Raw genomic sequence first — 16,460 nt, 5'->3', positions numbered from 1 at the left:
AGCTTACAAATAATAATACAAAATGGAAACATCTGCAACCAAAGCAGTCAGGGCTAAGGAAAAAATGTGCAATTACCTTCTTGAGTGTTACAAATATTGATTTTAAATGCTAATATACCATCTAAAGCTGAAAGTATCATCTATATAGCTCTACACTACTACTCAAACAGTTAGTAGTCGCTTATTTGGCACCCTTTTAAATCCTAAGTTGTTAATCAACGCTATTACAGCACTACTTTAGCGCTCTTCTACTACAACAGTTTGTAGTCACCTATATGCAACCCATATAGCTCCTAAAGAATTAATTAACACTATTGTAGCTCCACTATACCGCTCTTATGTCTCTTTTTTTATCCCCTAACCCTACTGTAGCACTGTTATAAATCTTACGGTGATAAAATTTGTGCCCAATCCGGGGTTAAAACGGGGTTATAGCCGGCTATAACTCCTATTTTTAGAGTACTAACAACACCTAAAGAGTAAATAGGCGCTTATATAAATCTCTTGTAACCCTTAAATTTAGCGCCTAATGTTAGTTGGGCTATACCTACTTTTCTGTAAGCAGTAAGTTTCTACGGGGGGTCGCAGTTCTAACCTAACCTAAACCTACTTTTCTAAAACATTTGTTTTCTGTGGGGATCGCAGTTCTAACCTAACTCTACTTTTCTAAAAACAGTTCTTTTCTGTGGGGGTCGCAGTTCTAACCTAACCTAAACCTTCTTTTCTAAAAACACTTATTTTCTGTGGGGGGTTGCAGTTCTAAACTAACCTAAACGTACTTTTCTAAAAACAGTTCTTTTCTGTGAGGGTTGCAGTTCTAACCTAACCTAAACCTATTTTTCTGTAAGCATTTTTCTTTCTGTGGGGGGTGTGGGGGTTTCTTTTAAATCTTAATTTCAAAATCACGAATTTCATTATTACGAGTTTAAAAAATCGTATTTCTGAATACCGAATTACTTTATTTCCAATCGGTCAATGATTTTTCGGATAAGACAAATTCGGAAAAAATATTTTCGGAATTTTTCCAAATCGGAACTTTAAGCTTTCGTTCATAATGACAATCGGATTTTAAGTATTCGGAAATAGCGCAGTCGTGATTTTCTTCTTTCGTGGTATTCAAAGTCGCAATTTCGATATTTCGGACGTATAAAAAATCGTGATTATGAAAATCGAAGTTACGAAAGTCGGAAAAACATATTTAGGAATATTTGGGTGTTCCCCTTGATTCAAGATTAAAATTGTTATAGGTATGCTTTTGGCTTAGATAATCTCTCTAACGGTTTAACACTTTAAACTCTCGTTTGTATACCGGGTGTGGCCTGTAACACGAGCAAATAATTAAAACATAGATTGTACTCCTCAAACTATGATACTTTTGTTCAACAACTTTTAAAAATTATGAAGTATTTAGAGTCCCTATTTTTCATACAAAATAAATATTATCTTCAATGGACGCCATCGCCACGCCATATCATTGTGATTGACGCAGCGACTGAATATACCGGGTGTGGCCTGTAACATGAGCAAAAAATTAAACTGTAGGCTGTACTCCTCATACTGACCAACATTTGTTCAGCGACTTTTAAAAATAACTTGGGGTTTGATTTTTAATACACTTTAAAGTTTATTCTAAGACGCAATGTATTGCGAATTTTGTTATGTTTAAGGCGTGACAAGCAACGTCAATCACAATGATATGGCGTGGCGATGGCGTCCATTGAAAATAATATTTATTTTGTATGAAAAATAGGGAGTCAAAATACTTCATAATTTTTAAAAGTTGTAGAACAAAAGTGTCACCGTTTGAGGAGTACAATCTATGTTTTAATTATTTGCTCATGTTACAGGCCACACCGTGTATACAATCGCTGGATTGACGTTGCTTGTCACGCCTTAAACATAACAAAATTCGCAATACATTGCGTCTTAGAATAAACTTTAAAGTGTATTAAAAATCAAATAATTGGGTATTTTTAAAAGTTGCTGAACAAATGTTGGTCAGTATGAGGAGTACAGCCTACCTACAGTTCAATTTTTTGCTCGTATTACAGGCCACAGACTGTAGACATTTAATAACAAGTTTTAGTGCAACTCAGCTGAAACGTCGGAATTTAAGGTAAAAACAATGTAATCATATCGATGTAGACCCGTTCGTGTAAAATAAATAATTTTATTAATTGGGTCAATACGTACATATTGAATTAAAACTGATGTTCTTAATTTTTTTTAATCTGGGGGCACGGCCGTGCCCCCGCCAAGACGAGACAAAGGGCAAAAGGCAGTGCATATCTTTTCTCGGCACGTTTCGTCGTATTTTCGAACCCTCGTAGTTTCGGCTTGGATAATGATAGAGAGCTGAAATTTTTTATATACTATGTAGTTAGTGGACTTATCAAAAACACCAAGTTTTATTAGGCTACCTATTATACTTAAAATTTTATAGATGTTTTAATTTCCACTGTCCGAACCATATGAAATTCGTGTCATAGAAAATATAGACTACTTCCTGAAGACCTAGCAGGCTGAAATTTGGCATGTAAAGATAGGTCTGTATGCTAACACATATGGTGATGAGAAATCTGTAACTTTCGCCCTGCAACCCCTTGAAATGGGGGTACCTAAAAATTGCTGTAAACCTGAAAACATTAGTTCCCAAAGTCCTAGAATCGTGAATTTTGTGTGGTAGCAGTGATTGGAGTGCTAATAAAAAAACAACAATAAAAACAACCAAAAAGTTTTCGAAGTGCAGATTTGAACCTACTTCACGTAAACCAGCCAAGTAGCGCCCTCTATATTGACACTGTTTCTTGTCGTAAACTTTTCGAAACCTTACTTACCTACAACTTCAAACACAAGGGAGGTTCTGTGAGCTGAAGAACCTCGCGAACATAGCCTAAATAAGTGTAGCCTATTAGAAGTGTAGCCTGTATTGATACTAAAATTGTTTTATCGAACCTGATTAGCAGTTAAAGGAGATCGTCGATTTTGTTCGGCACGTGGGCCCAGAACAAAGTTGAGCGTTTTGGATTGACCCACGAACGTCTTATTAATCGTCATAATCTCAAGATTACGAAAGTAAACACAGAATTACGAAATAAAACGGGAATGATGAGAAATCCTGCAGTGAAAACATGAATCTAGAAAGAAAAACTTTTGTACACCTATGCGTATACCATTCATACTATTCCGTAAATAAAGACCGGTTTTTTTTTCAGAAAAAATTAAAAGATCTGGCGTGTAAATATAACTGAAAATTTTTCTCATATAATATGAAGCAATATTTTGATATCGTTTGTAGTTAGTTCATTCCTTCCTAATAAAAGTGAACATATTGTTAGTAGGGAATATTACGGCAATTCTGCGTAGGTGGCGCCACTACCACTAACTAGATCTGTCAAAATCTGGGGGTCCACCGTGAAACAAGAGATTCGAAATTTCGTTATCTAACCACTCTATCACTCTTGCATATTCGAGCGATAAAGAGGCAGATAACTCGATTTCAATTTTCGCATTTCCCGGTAGGCCCTTGTTAACAAATCGCCTTGATGCATCAATGTCATATTTTAATGTCTGTGAAAACTTGTCAAAAAACAGTTTAAGGTACAGTATGTATAAGTTACTCTATGATTTTACTAGAGGCGGTAGTGCTGAACTCTGGCGACAGAACATTGCAGTAATATCCCCTATTGACCATTTGTAATACTTCATTCAACAATAATAAGGTTTATTTAACGTTGGCGTTGCTTGCAAATATGTTACAGATTGATAGCAGATGGATGCGTTTCGTTGTATAAAAGGAGTAATATATATTATCATTATTTTGAATGCATTTACATCTCTTAAATTTAAACCAAAATGTCTGTCCATATGACAGCAACGAAACGGCCAAGCCGTACTGTTTGACCAAGATGTTGGCTTTATACAGTTAGAGCTTATAAAGTTAGGACTGACAGAGTAGAAGTCTTGGTACCTACTACGGGATCTGATATCTTTTTAGTGTAAAAGCTTTATGCGCCTAGTCTTGGCAACACTTTACATGAAATGTTTTTGGTGGGATTTGTTATTTGAGACAATAAAGATCTTGCCCCAAGATCTATAATTAATTTTATTTCTTAGATGGAGATATTTTCGAGTTTCCTTATATATATCGAAGAAGACGAGAAGTTTTGTAATAGTTATAAGTGTTTTTTGTTTATTAGCAATAAATTAATAAAAAAAATAAGATCCCGTTACAATACAAATACCTAATATTCCTTAGTTCGAGACCTTTTTAGTGTATATCGTTAAATTTGTCGCTCCGCTCACGGCACTCGTGTCAGTGTGTGAATACCTTGACAAGACGTTCTTTCGTGCATTATGGATGTACGTTCAAATCCCAGCAGGTAGACATTTGATCCTCAAAGGAAATCATTAGAGAGCGCAGCTTGCGTCTGTAGGACGCTAGCGAATGGAGCCACTGTAACTGGAAGGCATAATACCCATTCAGCCATTCAGGTTACTATACTCCAATACAATCCTATGGTCCGATTGACAACATTCAACAAACTTACCAAAGGCTTTTCATGCAAGGCAAGGCAATGCAATGCATTCATCTCGGAATATGTGGAAATAGTTGAAAGAGGGGGTACCTACGCAGCTAAGGTTGACATTTAGACAAAATGCTTTACAAATATGATATCCGTATTTTTTTAAATACAAATAAAAATAAAATATATAAATAAATAAATAAATATTAGGGGACATCTTACACAGATCAACCTAGCCCCAAACTAAGCAAAGCTTGTACTATGGGTGCTAGGCGACGATATACCTACTTATATAGATAAATACATACTCATATACATAGAAAACACCCATGACTCAGGAACAAATATTAGTGTTCATCACACAAATAAATGCCCTTACTGGGATTCGAACCCAGGACCATCGGCTTCGCAGGCAGGGTCACTATCCACTAGGCCAGACCGGTCATCAAAACGGATAAAAAGTTTAGATTTTTTTAAATCGAATTTTGAAATCGTAAATCTGCCACTGGATAACTCAAATAGAGTCTGTGCGGAAAGAGAAGAGTCGTAGAATTACACAATATTCCCATCCCAAAACGTTAGGCGTTTGTCAATGTGCGATTGTCAATTCGGATCAGCCCCCTGGTCCAAAAGTGCCAAAAGAACTGTTACCGTTAGCGAGATTTGCTGGCCCAGGTAAAAGTAGAGGGCCTACCGCCAACATTGAATAATCGAAAATTGTTATTAACCTCTCTTTCGCTTTTGCCAACTTGAGCGATAGAGAGTAGGTAACGTTTTTCTATGTTTCAGTGTGTTTTCCTATGTTCGGTGTTGGCGGTAGGGCCTTAGGAACGGGAATTATGTCATGAGTTGTTGTACGAGTAGGTATGTAGATGTACATTAGTTAAGAGAACGTGACGAGCGTGAAAATACCGTGTTCTGATTTACATATAACAAGGAATCAAAGTTCTTGGAATCCTTATCGTTATGTATTGACCTATTTTACAAGTTTGTGTTCGATTTTCCCTGTTTGTAGGTTTGCATGTTAGTTTGTGTCAAGTATTGAAAGTTTAATTGGAACAATTTCCTGGTATACGGTGGAGTTAATATTTAGAATATTATATTAATACGAGTACTAGCTTCTGCTCGCGACTTCTTCCTCTAGAAATAATAAAAACTACCTTATGTCCTTCTTCGGGCTTTAAATTATCTCCATACCAAATTTCATCTATATCGGTTCAGCGGTTTAAACATGATAATTTTGAAGAAAAAAAAAACCGACTTCTATGGGGGCCGGTAAAAGATTATTGTAGATGGTGCACTATGTAGAAAAGGAGGTAAAACCACCCACTTTTCTACTCGCATTTCGCTTCTGTAAGGGTCGTAGTTCTAGCCTAACCCAATCCACTCCTCTGATAGCAGTTCGGTTTTGTGAGGATCGCATTTCTAATGCGGTGCGGTGTACGGGGGTTTGAGCGGGAGGGGCTAGTAAGATTGGCATCATCATACTTTATGCCTACATTTTATGGTAGGTAATCATAGTGGTTTATTTATTTAAGGTATCATAGTGGTTTTCCGGGTCAAGGTCCGGGTCCGAGTCCGGGTTTGAGTCCAAGTCCGGGTCTGAGTCCGGGTACAAGTCCGGGTCCGGGTCCGAATGCGAGTCCGGGTCCGAGTCCGGGTCCGAGTTCGGTTCCGAGTCCGGGTCCGAGTCCGAGTCCAGGTCCGAGTCCGGGTCCGAGTCCGGGTCCGAGTTAGGTTCCGAGTTAGGTTCCGAGTCCGGTTCCGAGCTCGGGTCCGAGTCCGGGTCCGAGTCCGGGTCCGAGTCCGGGTCCGAGTCCGGGTCCGAGTCCGGGTCCGAGTTCGGTTCCGAGTCCGGGTCCGAGTCCGGGTCCGTGTCCGGGTCCGAATCCGGGTCCGAGTCCAGGGCCGGGTCCACGTCCGAACCGGATCCGGGTATGAGTCCGGTTCTGGGTCCGAGTCCGGGTCGCAGTCGAAGTCAAAATCGAAATTCGAAATCACCAAACGTGTACTATGAGTCGTTGAAGAGTTCTGTTCTGGTCATCATCAGCAGTTCCACTTCATCAAATGCGACAGTTTTTAATGTAAATGCTTGATTTTATGATGAAAATACAAAAAATTGTATACGTATGCCTTTGATATTTGAGGAGTTCCCTCGATTCCTTATGGATTCCATCATCAGAACTCGAGCTTGACAAAAATGTGGCTTAAAAACTTAACTTGCTTAACAAACATAACGAAGAGGAAAAATCGCCAAACGTGAACTATGAGTCGTTGAAGAGTTCTGTTCTGGTCATCATCAGCAGTTCCACTTCATCAAATGCGACAGTTTTTAATGAAAATGCTTGATTTTCTGATGTAAATACAAAAATCACTATACGCATGCCTTTAAGATTTGAGGAGTTCCCTCGATTCCTCATGGATCCCATCATCAGAACTCGAGCTTGACAAAAATGTGGCTTAAAAACTGAACTCGCTTAACAAACATAACGAAGACGACAAATCGCCAAACGTGAACTATGCGTCGTTGAAGAGTTCCGTTCTGATCATCATCAGCAGTTCCACTTCATCAAATGTCAGTTTTTTGGATGTATATGCTTAATTTGTTGATAAAAACCTAAAAATCACTATATGTATGCCTTTAAGATTTGAGGAGTTCCCTCAAATCCTCATGGATCCCATCATCAGAACTAAGTTTTGATAAAAACGGGACCAATCTGTATGCATATACATACAATCAAAAAAAGAATTTTCAAAATCGGTCCAGTAATGACGGAGATATGGAATAACAAACATAAAAAAAAATAAAAACAAACATACAACCGAATTGATAACCTTCTTAAACAAGTGAGTCTAAACCGTAAAATTATTCAAGAATTGATAACCTCCTTCTATGAGATTTGGAAGTCGGTTAAAAAGGTAACGAGTAACTTTTGCATTTTATAGTACATATGTGGGGTTATTAATTACTAAAAACGAGTAGTATACAACAAACAATAATAACGAGCATAAAATAAGAATTAAAAACTAAGCTTATAAAACTATAAATAGAAAATTTGCCCCAAATCGCCGTCTATTGGCAGCGTATTATTATATTAGTATGCATGCACTATTTTAATGAATTTTGATCACATAACAGGGCAACATCGATATTTTCATGTTTGTTAGAACGCTCTTAATGAGTATTAGAGAGCCGTATTCGTAAATTATTCCACGAAATCATTCCCGCACCCAAAACCCCAATGTATGCCGATGACAAACAGCGCTGTGCCTGTGGTCTTTCAACACTAGTCCGCTAATCGATGCCTTTTGAAGCCGGATATTAGGACGACAATGCGATCTGTTGCGGAATTCATTACTTTTTAATCGCACTTTACGTTAGTTTTACAGTAAAACCGCGAGGACAAAAATTGTAGGAAATTGGATTCTCTACAAGTTTGGTCCTCACAATTTTTCTTCTAGGATCGATATTTTGGAAATTAAATTTGAAAAAAGCGACAAAATAAAAATATTTTCTTCATCTCGTTTATTTTCGACTTTACGGCATAAATGAAGAGGACAAAACTTGTAGAGAATCAAATTTCCTACAATTTTTGTCCTCACGGTTTCACTGTAAAATCAAAAATGGCCGAGTTATTCAAGAAAAACCGTTTTTCGAATATACACAGGAGCCTGATTCAGTCTACTTTTTGAATTTACACTCCCAGTGACCCCCCCGAGGGACCTACGAAAAAAAAATCCAAGAACTGATTATTCACGGGTAGGGTCGGTTTCTCGTAATTCAACTTATGCGCATGAATATGTGATAATTATTTCTAAAAAAAAGTGCGACTATTTTAATTGCGTTACACATAATCTTTCCGTGCTACGGGAACAGGCACAGGCACGAAGTGTTTTAAATATTTAATATACATAGAAACACAATGAAAGAATATTGGAATTTTTCTTCTAGGACGGAACTTTGGTTTGAAAAATGATACAATCACAAAAAAAAAAAAATGTCACGGTAAAAAAGTGGAATAGTTTTAACAAAATGTTCATGTAATGTACAAAACACGTCAAAATAATATCACACTTATCATCTCTACCTACAGCGGTATCATGGTCGCGTTTTTATCACCTGTCGTGTCATGCGTCACTTTCGCACTTACATACTTGTTATGTTAGAACGTGACAGGCATGGTGACAAATGATAAAGAGCCGCCATCTTCACCCTTCGGGTCTGGTACTCGTAATGGTTGTAATTTTTCTTGCATTTTCACCCACGCGTGCGCAACGGAAAAGCTTTCACCCAATATTGCGTCACCGCTAAGACAATGGCGTGGGAAAATGTAAAAATACGGCCGCGTTCGTGTCGAGCCACGCACCACCATTGGTTCCGTACTCTTTAATCCTGATCCGAGGAATTGTACGGACCCAGTTTGGCCTCCACTCCCCGCAATTGGTGGAGTTTTGTTTTCCTCAATTAATATGGCTAAAGTCATAAATACTTTGCGGCGAAAATATAAATATTGTAAATTAAAGGAATGATTCGATATGCATCCACACGACCGCCTCGTAAAGTTGAACGCCTGTTCGAACATAACTTAAGAGTTTTACATAAACATAAACAAGCCAATACACAATAACTTCACAACTTTCCATCTTATCGTACGTCGGCGTCGGTTGCCTAATAAAACTCAATAAGGAACGAAGTACTTATAACAAAGTTCGAGTCTTGGTTACGTTTCCCATGAAAATACGATGTTACTAAGCTTACAGATAAGATGGTTGTGCTTTTACATATGTACCTACTTAAGGATGAATCACTCTAGTCACGCTAGACCGGGGCGTGCCCAGGCCGAGGCGTCCGACATGTCATTTTCTAAAGGGGCCCACTGATTAACAGTCCGCCGGATGGTATCTGCCTGTCAGTTGTTCGGAGCTGACAACTTTTTGTTCTAACTGACAGGCTGATTCCGTCCGGCGGACTGTTAATCAGTGGGCCCCTTAAGACGGCTGATCGGTGATCACGTGGGGCTTTCCATAGAAAACGAAGCGTCGGAAGCTCCGGCCCGGCCTCGGCCCGGTCTAGCGTGAGTCATCCTTTATACATACATAGGCGATATCGTTGACATCTGTCGTCCTCATATTGGATTTTGCTATTTTTTATTTATTTTATGGCTTGATTACGAGATCTTTAAAACAAAAATCTGCGCTTCAGTAGAGTCAGCATTGCAGTAGTTAGCGGATAAAATAACGCGCCAAAAGTATTTCCCACGCTTTAATATGTAGGTATTTCTACAAATACTTAGCACCACTTGCACCATCCCACTAACCCGGAGTTAACCTGTTAAAGCTGGAGCTATCATGGTTACCAGTACAGTTTGACACTGAGTTAACGGTTTAACCGCTTAACCCCGGTTTAGTGGGATGGCGCTGGCGCTTAGAGAGATACATCTAGATCATGGTATAATAATATACTCCGCCTGGTACTCTATTCCCGTCTTTTCTAGGTCACCTAACTGACACAAGCCTACGTCATCATGCGACAGCGCTATATGATAATATGCGATAACGCTATATATAGCGGCCATGTTATTGTGACGTAGGCCTGTGTCAGTGTCACTCTGGGAATAGAAGACCATGTTTTATTAGACCATGCATCTAGATAGTTCACGTTCAAACGTATTTGCCTCTCTCATTACGTACGCCGTACGCGTAATTTCGCTTCTATCAATGCCGACTGCCTAGTAAACTACATACTAGCATTCATAAAACGTGTACGTAAACGTGCATTGTCCCAAAATATGTATTTCATTGCATTATCTAAATTTTAATAACAAAACTTCCGTGAGACTAAGACATATTAAAATATATTAAAAACGGGTCATTCACGTATTTTAAGTCGAAAAACGCTCGACATGTTACTCGGTACGGAGTGAAACATGTCGAGCGTTTTTCGACTTAAAACACGTGAGTGACCCGTTTTTAATATATTTTAATACATTGTCTAAATGTGCATATTTTCCCTTTAATTCGGAATTATGGCGAACCAGGAATTAGGTAAATACGAAAAGCCATTTTCTTTCGTTTTGTATATGTATAGAGACACCAAACGTTAATTAGGAGCCCCACTCCTCCACGTGTTAACCGACACGGGGTGTTCTGTAATTAATTCCCACGGGCCTCGTTTCTATTTTAGGCACAGACGAAACTTGAAACTGTTTCGTGCTTTCTGGACTTTTCCTTCTTGCCCAAGCTGAAACGGACACCTTCGCATTCGCTCGTTACACCAAGTAAAAACTTCATTAAATGAAAAAAAGAGACTTAATATTCAAAAGTATTCAAGTTGTCGCAATTTATGTAGTGTTATAAAAATGGATAGTTGGATACCCCAATATATGGTAATTTTTTCCCGTGAAGTGAATATCTCAAATTCTCGGAAATTCGCCCGGGCACCCGGGAGCTCAGAATTAAACTGCACTTTGATAAAAACCGGTCAAGTGCGAGTCGGACTCGCGTTCCAAGGGTTCCGTACATAAGTCCGACTCACGCTTGACTGCACGTTTCTAATAGGTTTTCCTGTCATCTATAGATAAAGTACTATTTTGTGTATTTTTTTGCAAAATTTTAGGCCCAGTAGTTTCAGAGATAAAGGGGGGGGGATGGTCGGACAGACAGACAGACTCACGAGTGATCCTATAAGGGTTCCGTTTTTTCCTTTTGAGGTACGGAACCCTAAAAATGATAAATCACTTCAATAAAACCCAGCTTCGATTTGAAAATAATTTACTAAAACTCGTATCTTTACAAAACTGCTGTTTAAAAGCAACTGTGTCTAGTGGGCTAAGGTTCAAAATTGCGCGCACTCTACAGAAAACACGACGTTTATTGTTTAGTCGTAACGTTTTGGAACGCATAGCTTTCATCGGCTGCCTGTCCGTGCCTACAGGTGTAACAACCGCAGATTCGATGAGGGTAAACATGGAGGAATAAGCAAACGGCGCGATTCGGGAAATGAATTAGAGATTCACTAGATATGAAATAGTAAAGATATGTGACGTTCCACGGCAAAAGGTACCATTGCCCCGGCTGAATATTGGAGCGGCGTAAATAATAGCGTAAGCGCCAGCCGCCATAAGGTACCTTTTGCCGTGGACCGTCACATATCTTTAATATTTCATATTTAGTGAATCTCTAATTAATTTCCCGAATCGCGCCGAAAATGTTTCTAACAAGAGACAGAAAAGTAGAAAGATATACTGCAATTCAACCAAATTTATATGGATTTGTATGAATAATACGCAAGTAAGCATAATGGGGTAGCATTTAGCACTGATTGACTAGCACTTTGTATTATCCCGGTTTAGCAAAGTAATATTTTGGTTTTAATTTATATGGATTGTTATGTACTTTAAGCGCCACTTTCACCATTCCACTAACCTGGGGTTAACCGGTTAAACCTTGAGTTAACGTGGTTAACAGTACAATTTGATACTGGGGAAAAAAAAAGTAAGTAGGTACATATATACATATAATATTTGCAAAAAATAAGGCTTTTGTCTTAAAACGGATAAGAATGATTACCAACTTCACCGGAAATGAAAGCTCAGAGTCTATTTACCGTAAAAAAAGGAAAAGGAAATGGTACCTGTTTTCCGCCATTTTTCGTCATAATTAAATGACTCTTTTCCGGTCTTGTCATGTCTTTCTTTTGACGTGAGACGGTTTTCAAGATTATTCCGTTTCAGTTCACGGACAGACGTCAAATAAATACATTCCTGTATTTTATTTTGCGTCTGCTATTGTTAGGTAATACCAAAGAGAATAGATAGTATAGAGGGGTCCTGTCATAGTAAATTTTGTAGTCACAGTAAATTTACTGCCATCTATCGACACACGACTAAAACTCAAAATAAAAACGTATAAAACTATCGAAAAAATTTATATATATGGATAAATGATTTTATTATTTTTATATCATTTTGACCCATGTTCATTCACTGATACCTATGTGTTAAAATTGTTAAAAGTAAAACGGTGTCGTCAACGCCATCTAGCCGACCATAGGCCAAAGGTGTGTGCGCCATCTATCCGAGAATGACTTTATCTTGATTTCCGAGGCACGTTTTTTTCTTAGACTTTATTCATCTTATATGGAGTTACATATGTCTTTGGTAATCTTCGAGCAACACCGGCTTCCGACACATCGGAAAGGAGGGGCCCAAGCGATATCCCACCGTACAAATCTTTCTGCCATTTTTCGCGGGGGGAAAGGTGCACACAGTCGCACTTCTCACACACTTAAATACAAAATCCCATCAAAATCCAATCTGTAATGACGACACAAATACATAGAAAATGACACACGTCAAAGACAAATCTTGCAAACCTCGATCTCTTTTTGTGTACGGACGAGTCAGGACGAGTGACAAGTGTCACAACACGCACACTAACACATTTTCGTTGAAGTATGTTATTGTATTCTGAGAGATGAGAAGTCGGATTTGTCGCTCGACCGATCCGCAATTTGTACTGAGCGAGCAAAATCGATAAATCCAACAATTACATGAGACTAAAATATAATAATTATGTTTGAATGTAATGAAACGTATGATATGTAAAAAAAATATTACATGTGAAATGTAACACTTTCTTTTTGTAAATTTGATGTCCCCGACCTCTTTTTATAACAAAAAACCGAGCAAACAGGCATTTTTGTGCAGCAGTGTTCACGCGCGCGTCTGGACTCGGTCTAGTGAAAAATCCAAGTGCTACTAGTTTTATTACCCGCGCTAGATTAGATTGACGCACTAATCTTGTACCTCGGCAGAGGGGAAATAGTGCGAATGTCGCCTCCCTTCCGTGTTGCTCGAAGTTGGTAATACGTATGAACATGTGGAGGTGGCTACATTTGAAAGCTTGGATGTATTACGGCCAGCAGGGGCAAATGATATGTGTCTTTCTTTATATCAATTTTGAATAATCCTATAGGTAAGTACATAATAATTTACAAAATTACATACGAGTTCTAGGTACCCTTAGAGCATTTAATAACCGGAGTCGTCTTCAAGAGCTTACTTACCCCTCTGCCGAAAACCTTGCACTTTCGTATGGACTGACAATGGCTATTTGTACGTTAAGGTAAATATCCATTTCTGACCGCACCTGCACTACTAGTACGAACGCATCGGCATTATTTTCAATTTCCATAGTAAAATGAATGGTAGCGCTGCTGTCGCTGGAAATGGACTGTCACCTTTACGTAGAAATCATGTAGAAATTGCAATACATTTGACGTTCCCTCCCCCGCTAAATTCGGCAGACTGTTTTGTACAGAAAATGACAGCCATGACGTCTCCAGTTACTAAATGCTCTAAGTAGGTACCTTAACGTTACGCCTAATAAAAAACCAAGCTAAGTTTAAGGGAGGTTAGTGAATTAAGATTAAGTTTTAGAACTCTTTAAGAAATCTTTTTTCTTTACAGTGGCCATCTCCCTCGCGTCGGTAGTCACCTGTGCGCAGATCGAAGACCCCTGCAAGACGAAGTCACGCGTAGTCGGCGACGACAAATACTGCGACAAGTACTGGGAGTGCGACAACGGGCAGTCGGTGCAGTACGACTGCCCTAACGGCCTGGTGTTCGCTGGAAAGCACAGGGGCGTGACTGAGGGCTGCGACTACCCGTGGAGGTCGAACTACTGCGAGTACCCTAAGGTTCAGATAAGTAAGTACATATAACTGGGAATGCGACTACGACCAGTCGCAGTACGACTGCCCTAATGACCTTGTGTTCGCTGGGAAGCACAGGGGCGTGACTGAGGGCTGCGACTACCCGTGGAGGTCGAACTACTGCGAGTACCCTAAGGTTCAGATAAATAAGTACATATAACTGGGAATGCGACTACGACCAGTCGCAGTACGACTGCCCTAATGACCTAGTGTTCGCTGGGAAGCACAGGGGCGTGACTGAGGGCTGCGACTACCCGTGGAGGTCGAACTACTGCGAGTATCCTAAGGTTCAGATAAGTATTAAGTACATATAATTGGGAATGCTACTACGGCCAGTACGACTGCCCTAACGGCCAGAGTTGGTGACTATGTTGTAAAGGGGTACCCATATGGTTCAGTAAGTACCTACCGTAAAACTACCCAACCATAGTCCAAAAGCTTCCACTATGGTACAAATTTAACTCGAATTTAAGGGGTTCACGTACAATATTCAGTTTTTAATTTAGACAGAATGTTGAGATTTCTAAAGAGAACTTTAGCGTTTGTTGATATGATATAAATATAAAATTAATACTTTCCATGACTTAAAGAGTCAGATTTTAGAAAGCATTTATAGACAACATTTTTTATAAATATTTTAACGAGTAAATGCCAGATCACTTTTATCTAAATAAGTACCTCTCATTGGTATCATTGTATTAACTCCCCAGGTTGATACTTGGCCAAAATTTTATCCCATAAAGGATTGAAATGCTACTTAAAGGCATGTACTTAAGATATGGTTACAGACAGTCAAAGTCGTATGAAGTGCGTTGCCGGTCCGATGATCAAGCCACACGTTTTACAGAAATTACTTCCAACCCAGTTCGCGCTCGCTTCTCTTCTATTTTATTTGTATTTAATTGCGCACGCATCGCTCAATACTTACGTATATTCCACTCCGTTTATCTACCTCCCAAAATTACTTCTGTCTGCCATACGAAGGAAAAAAATCATTATGTACGTCGTCGTCTTGAACTATATTTTCATTTTAGAACGCGCGTGATAAATGCCATGACAAAATGATAAAGCGTCCGGGTCAAAACGTTTTTATTACGCGTCTTTTCGGTGGACAAATTGAAGAAACTAAATTACAATTTTTACTTTCCTAATGTTAGTCTATTTTTTGTTGAAAAAAGCAGAAGAAATTCTTTGATGTTATTTTAACCCACAAATGTCCATAGTACCTATAGACGCTTTGTTGGATACGTCGGAATGTTTCCAATTCAGTCCCATTTTAGCCTTCACGCAGAATAGGATCTACATATAGCGTAGATCATCATCATCTTCCTCGGGTTAATATCCCGGCATTTTGCCACGGCCCATGGGGGCCTGGGGTCCGCTTGGCAACTAATCCCAAGAATCGGCGTAGGCACTAGTTTTTATGAAAGCGACTGCCGTCTGACCTTCCAACCCAAAGGGTAAACTAGACCTTATTGGGATTAGTCTCCTCACGATGTTTTCCTTCACCGAAAAGCATCTGGTAAATATCAAATGATATTTCGTACATAAATTCCGAAAATCTCCTTGGTACACGAGCCAGGGTTTGAACCCACGACCTCCGGATTGAAAGTCGCTCACTCTTACCGCTGGGCCACGCTATAATATATTTAATACAATACAATATAAGTATAGTATAATATATACAATATAAGTATAAGTATATGCTAGATGCCAGAAGGAGAGCGCGGACGCGGCAGGCCCAGACGGAGATGGCGGGACGACCTAGACACCTTTCTCAGTAACTGGCCTGAGCTGGCGCTATTTCGGGAGTCGTGGAAGACAAGGGGACAGGCCTTTGCCCAGCAGTGGGACACCTTAATAGGCTAGCAAAAAACAAGTATAGTATGTATATGTAATGCAATTTGTTATCTCCACCAGATCCTCCGATCGGCACGGAGCACTGCGACTGGCTGTACGGCATCTTCGGGCACGAGACGTCCTGCACGCGCTACTGGACGTGCTGGAACGGCACGGCCACCGAGCAGCTCTGCATCGGCGGCCTGCTGTACAACGAGCACGCGCACTCCTGCGACTGGCCCGAGAATGTCGACGGTTGCCAGAAGCACCGTAAGTCTGCAATGTTCTTTTACCAGATCCTCCGATCGGCACGGAGCACTGCGACTGGCTGTACGGCATTTTCGGGCACGAGCCGTCCTGGACGTGCTGGAACGGCACGG

At 39.6% G+C, this 16,460-nt stretch overlaps 1 protein-coding gene across 1 annotated transcript in view; it reads left to right on the top strand.

Moving 5' to 3' along the window:
* The window catches only part of LOC134804299 (protein obstructor-E-like), a 78,657-nt gene that overhangs the window by 45,954 nt on the left and 16,243 nt on the right, over positions 1-16,460 (top strand). Inside the window, exons 3-4 of the mRNA XM_063777309.1 lie at positions 13,997-14,236; positions 16,162-16,350. Of these exons, the coding sequence (XP_063633379.1) occupies positions 13,997-14,236; positions 16,162-16,350 (429 nt within the window). The remainder of the gene's footprint in view (positions 1-13,996; positions 14,237-16,161; positions 16,351-16,460) is intronic.

This window comes from Cydia splendana, chromosome Z (assembly GCF_910591565.1).
Source record: "Cydia splendana chromosome Z, ilCydSple1.2, whole genome shotgun sequence".
Lineage (NCBI taxonomy): Eukaryota > Metazoa > Arthropoda > Insecta > Lepidoptera > Tortricidae > Cydia > Cydia splendana.
The sequence above is the reverse complement of the archived record's forward strand: the minus strand, read 5'-3'. Positions and strand labels throughout refer to the sequence as shown.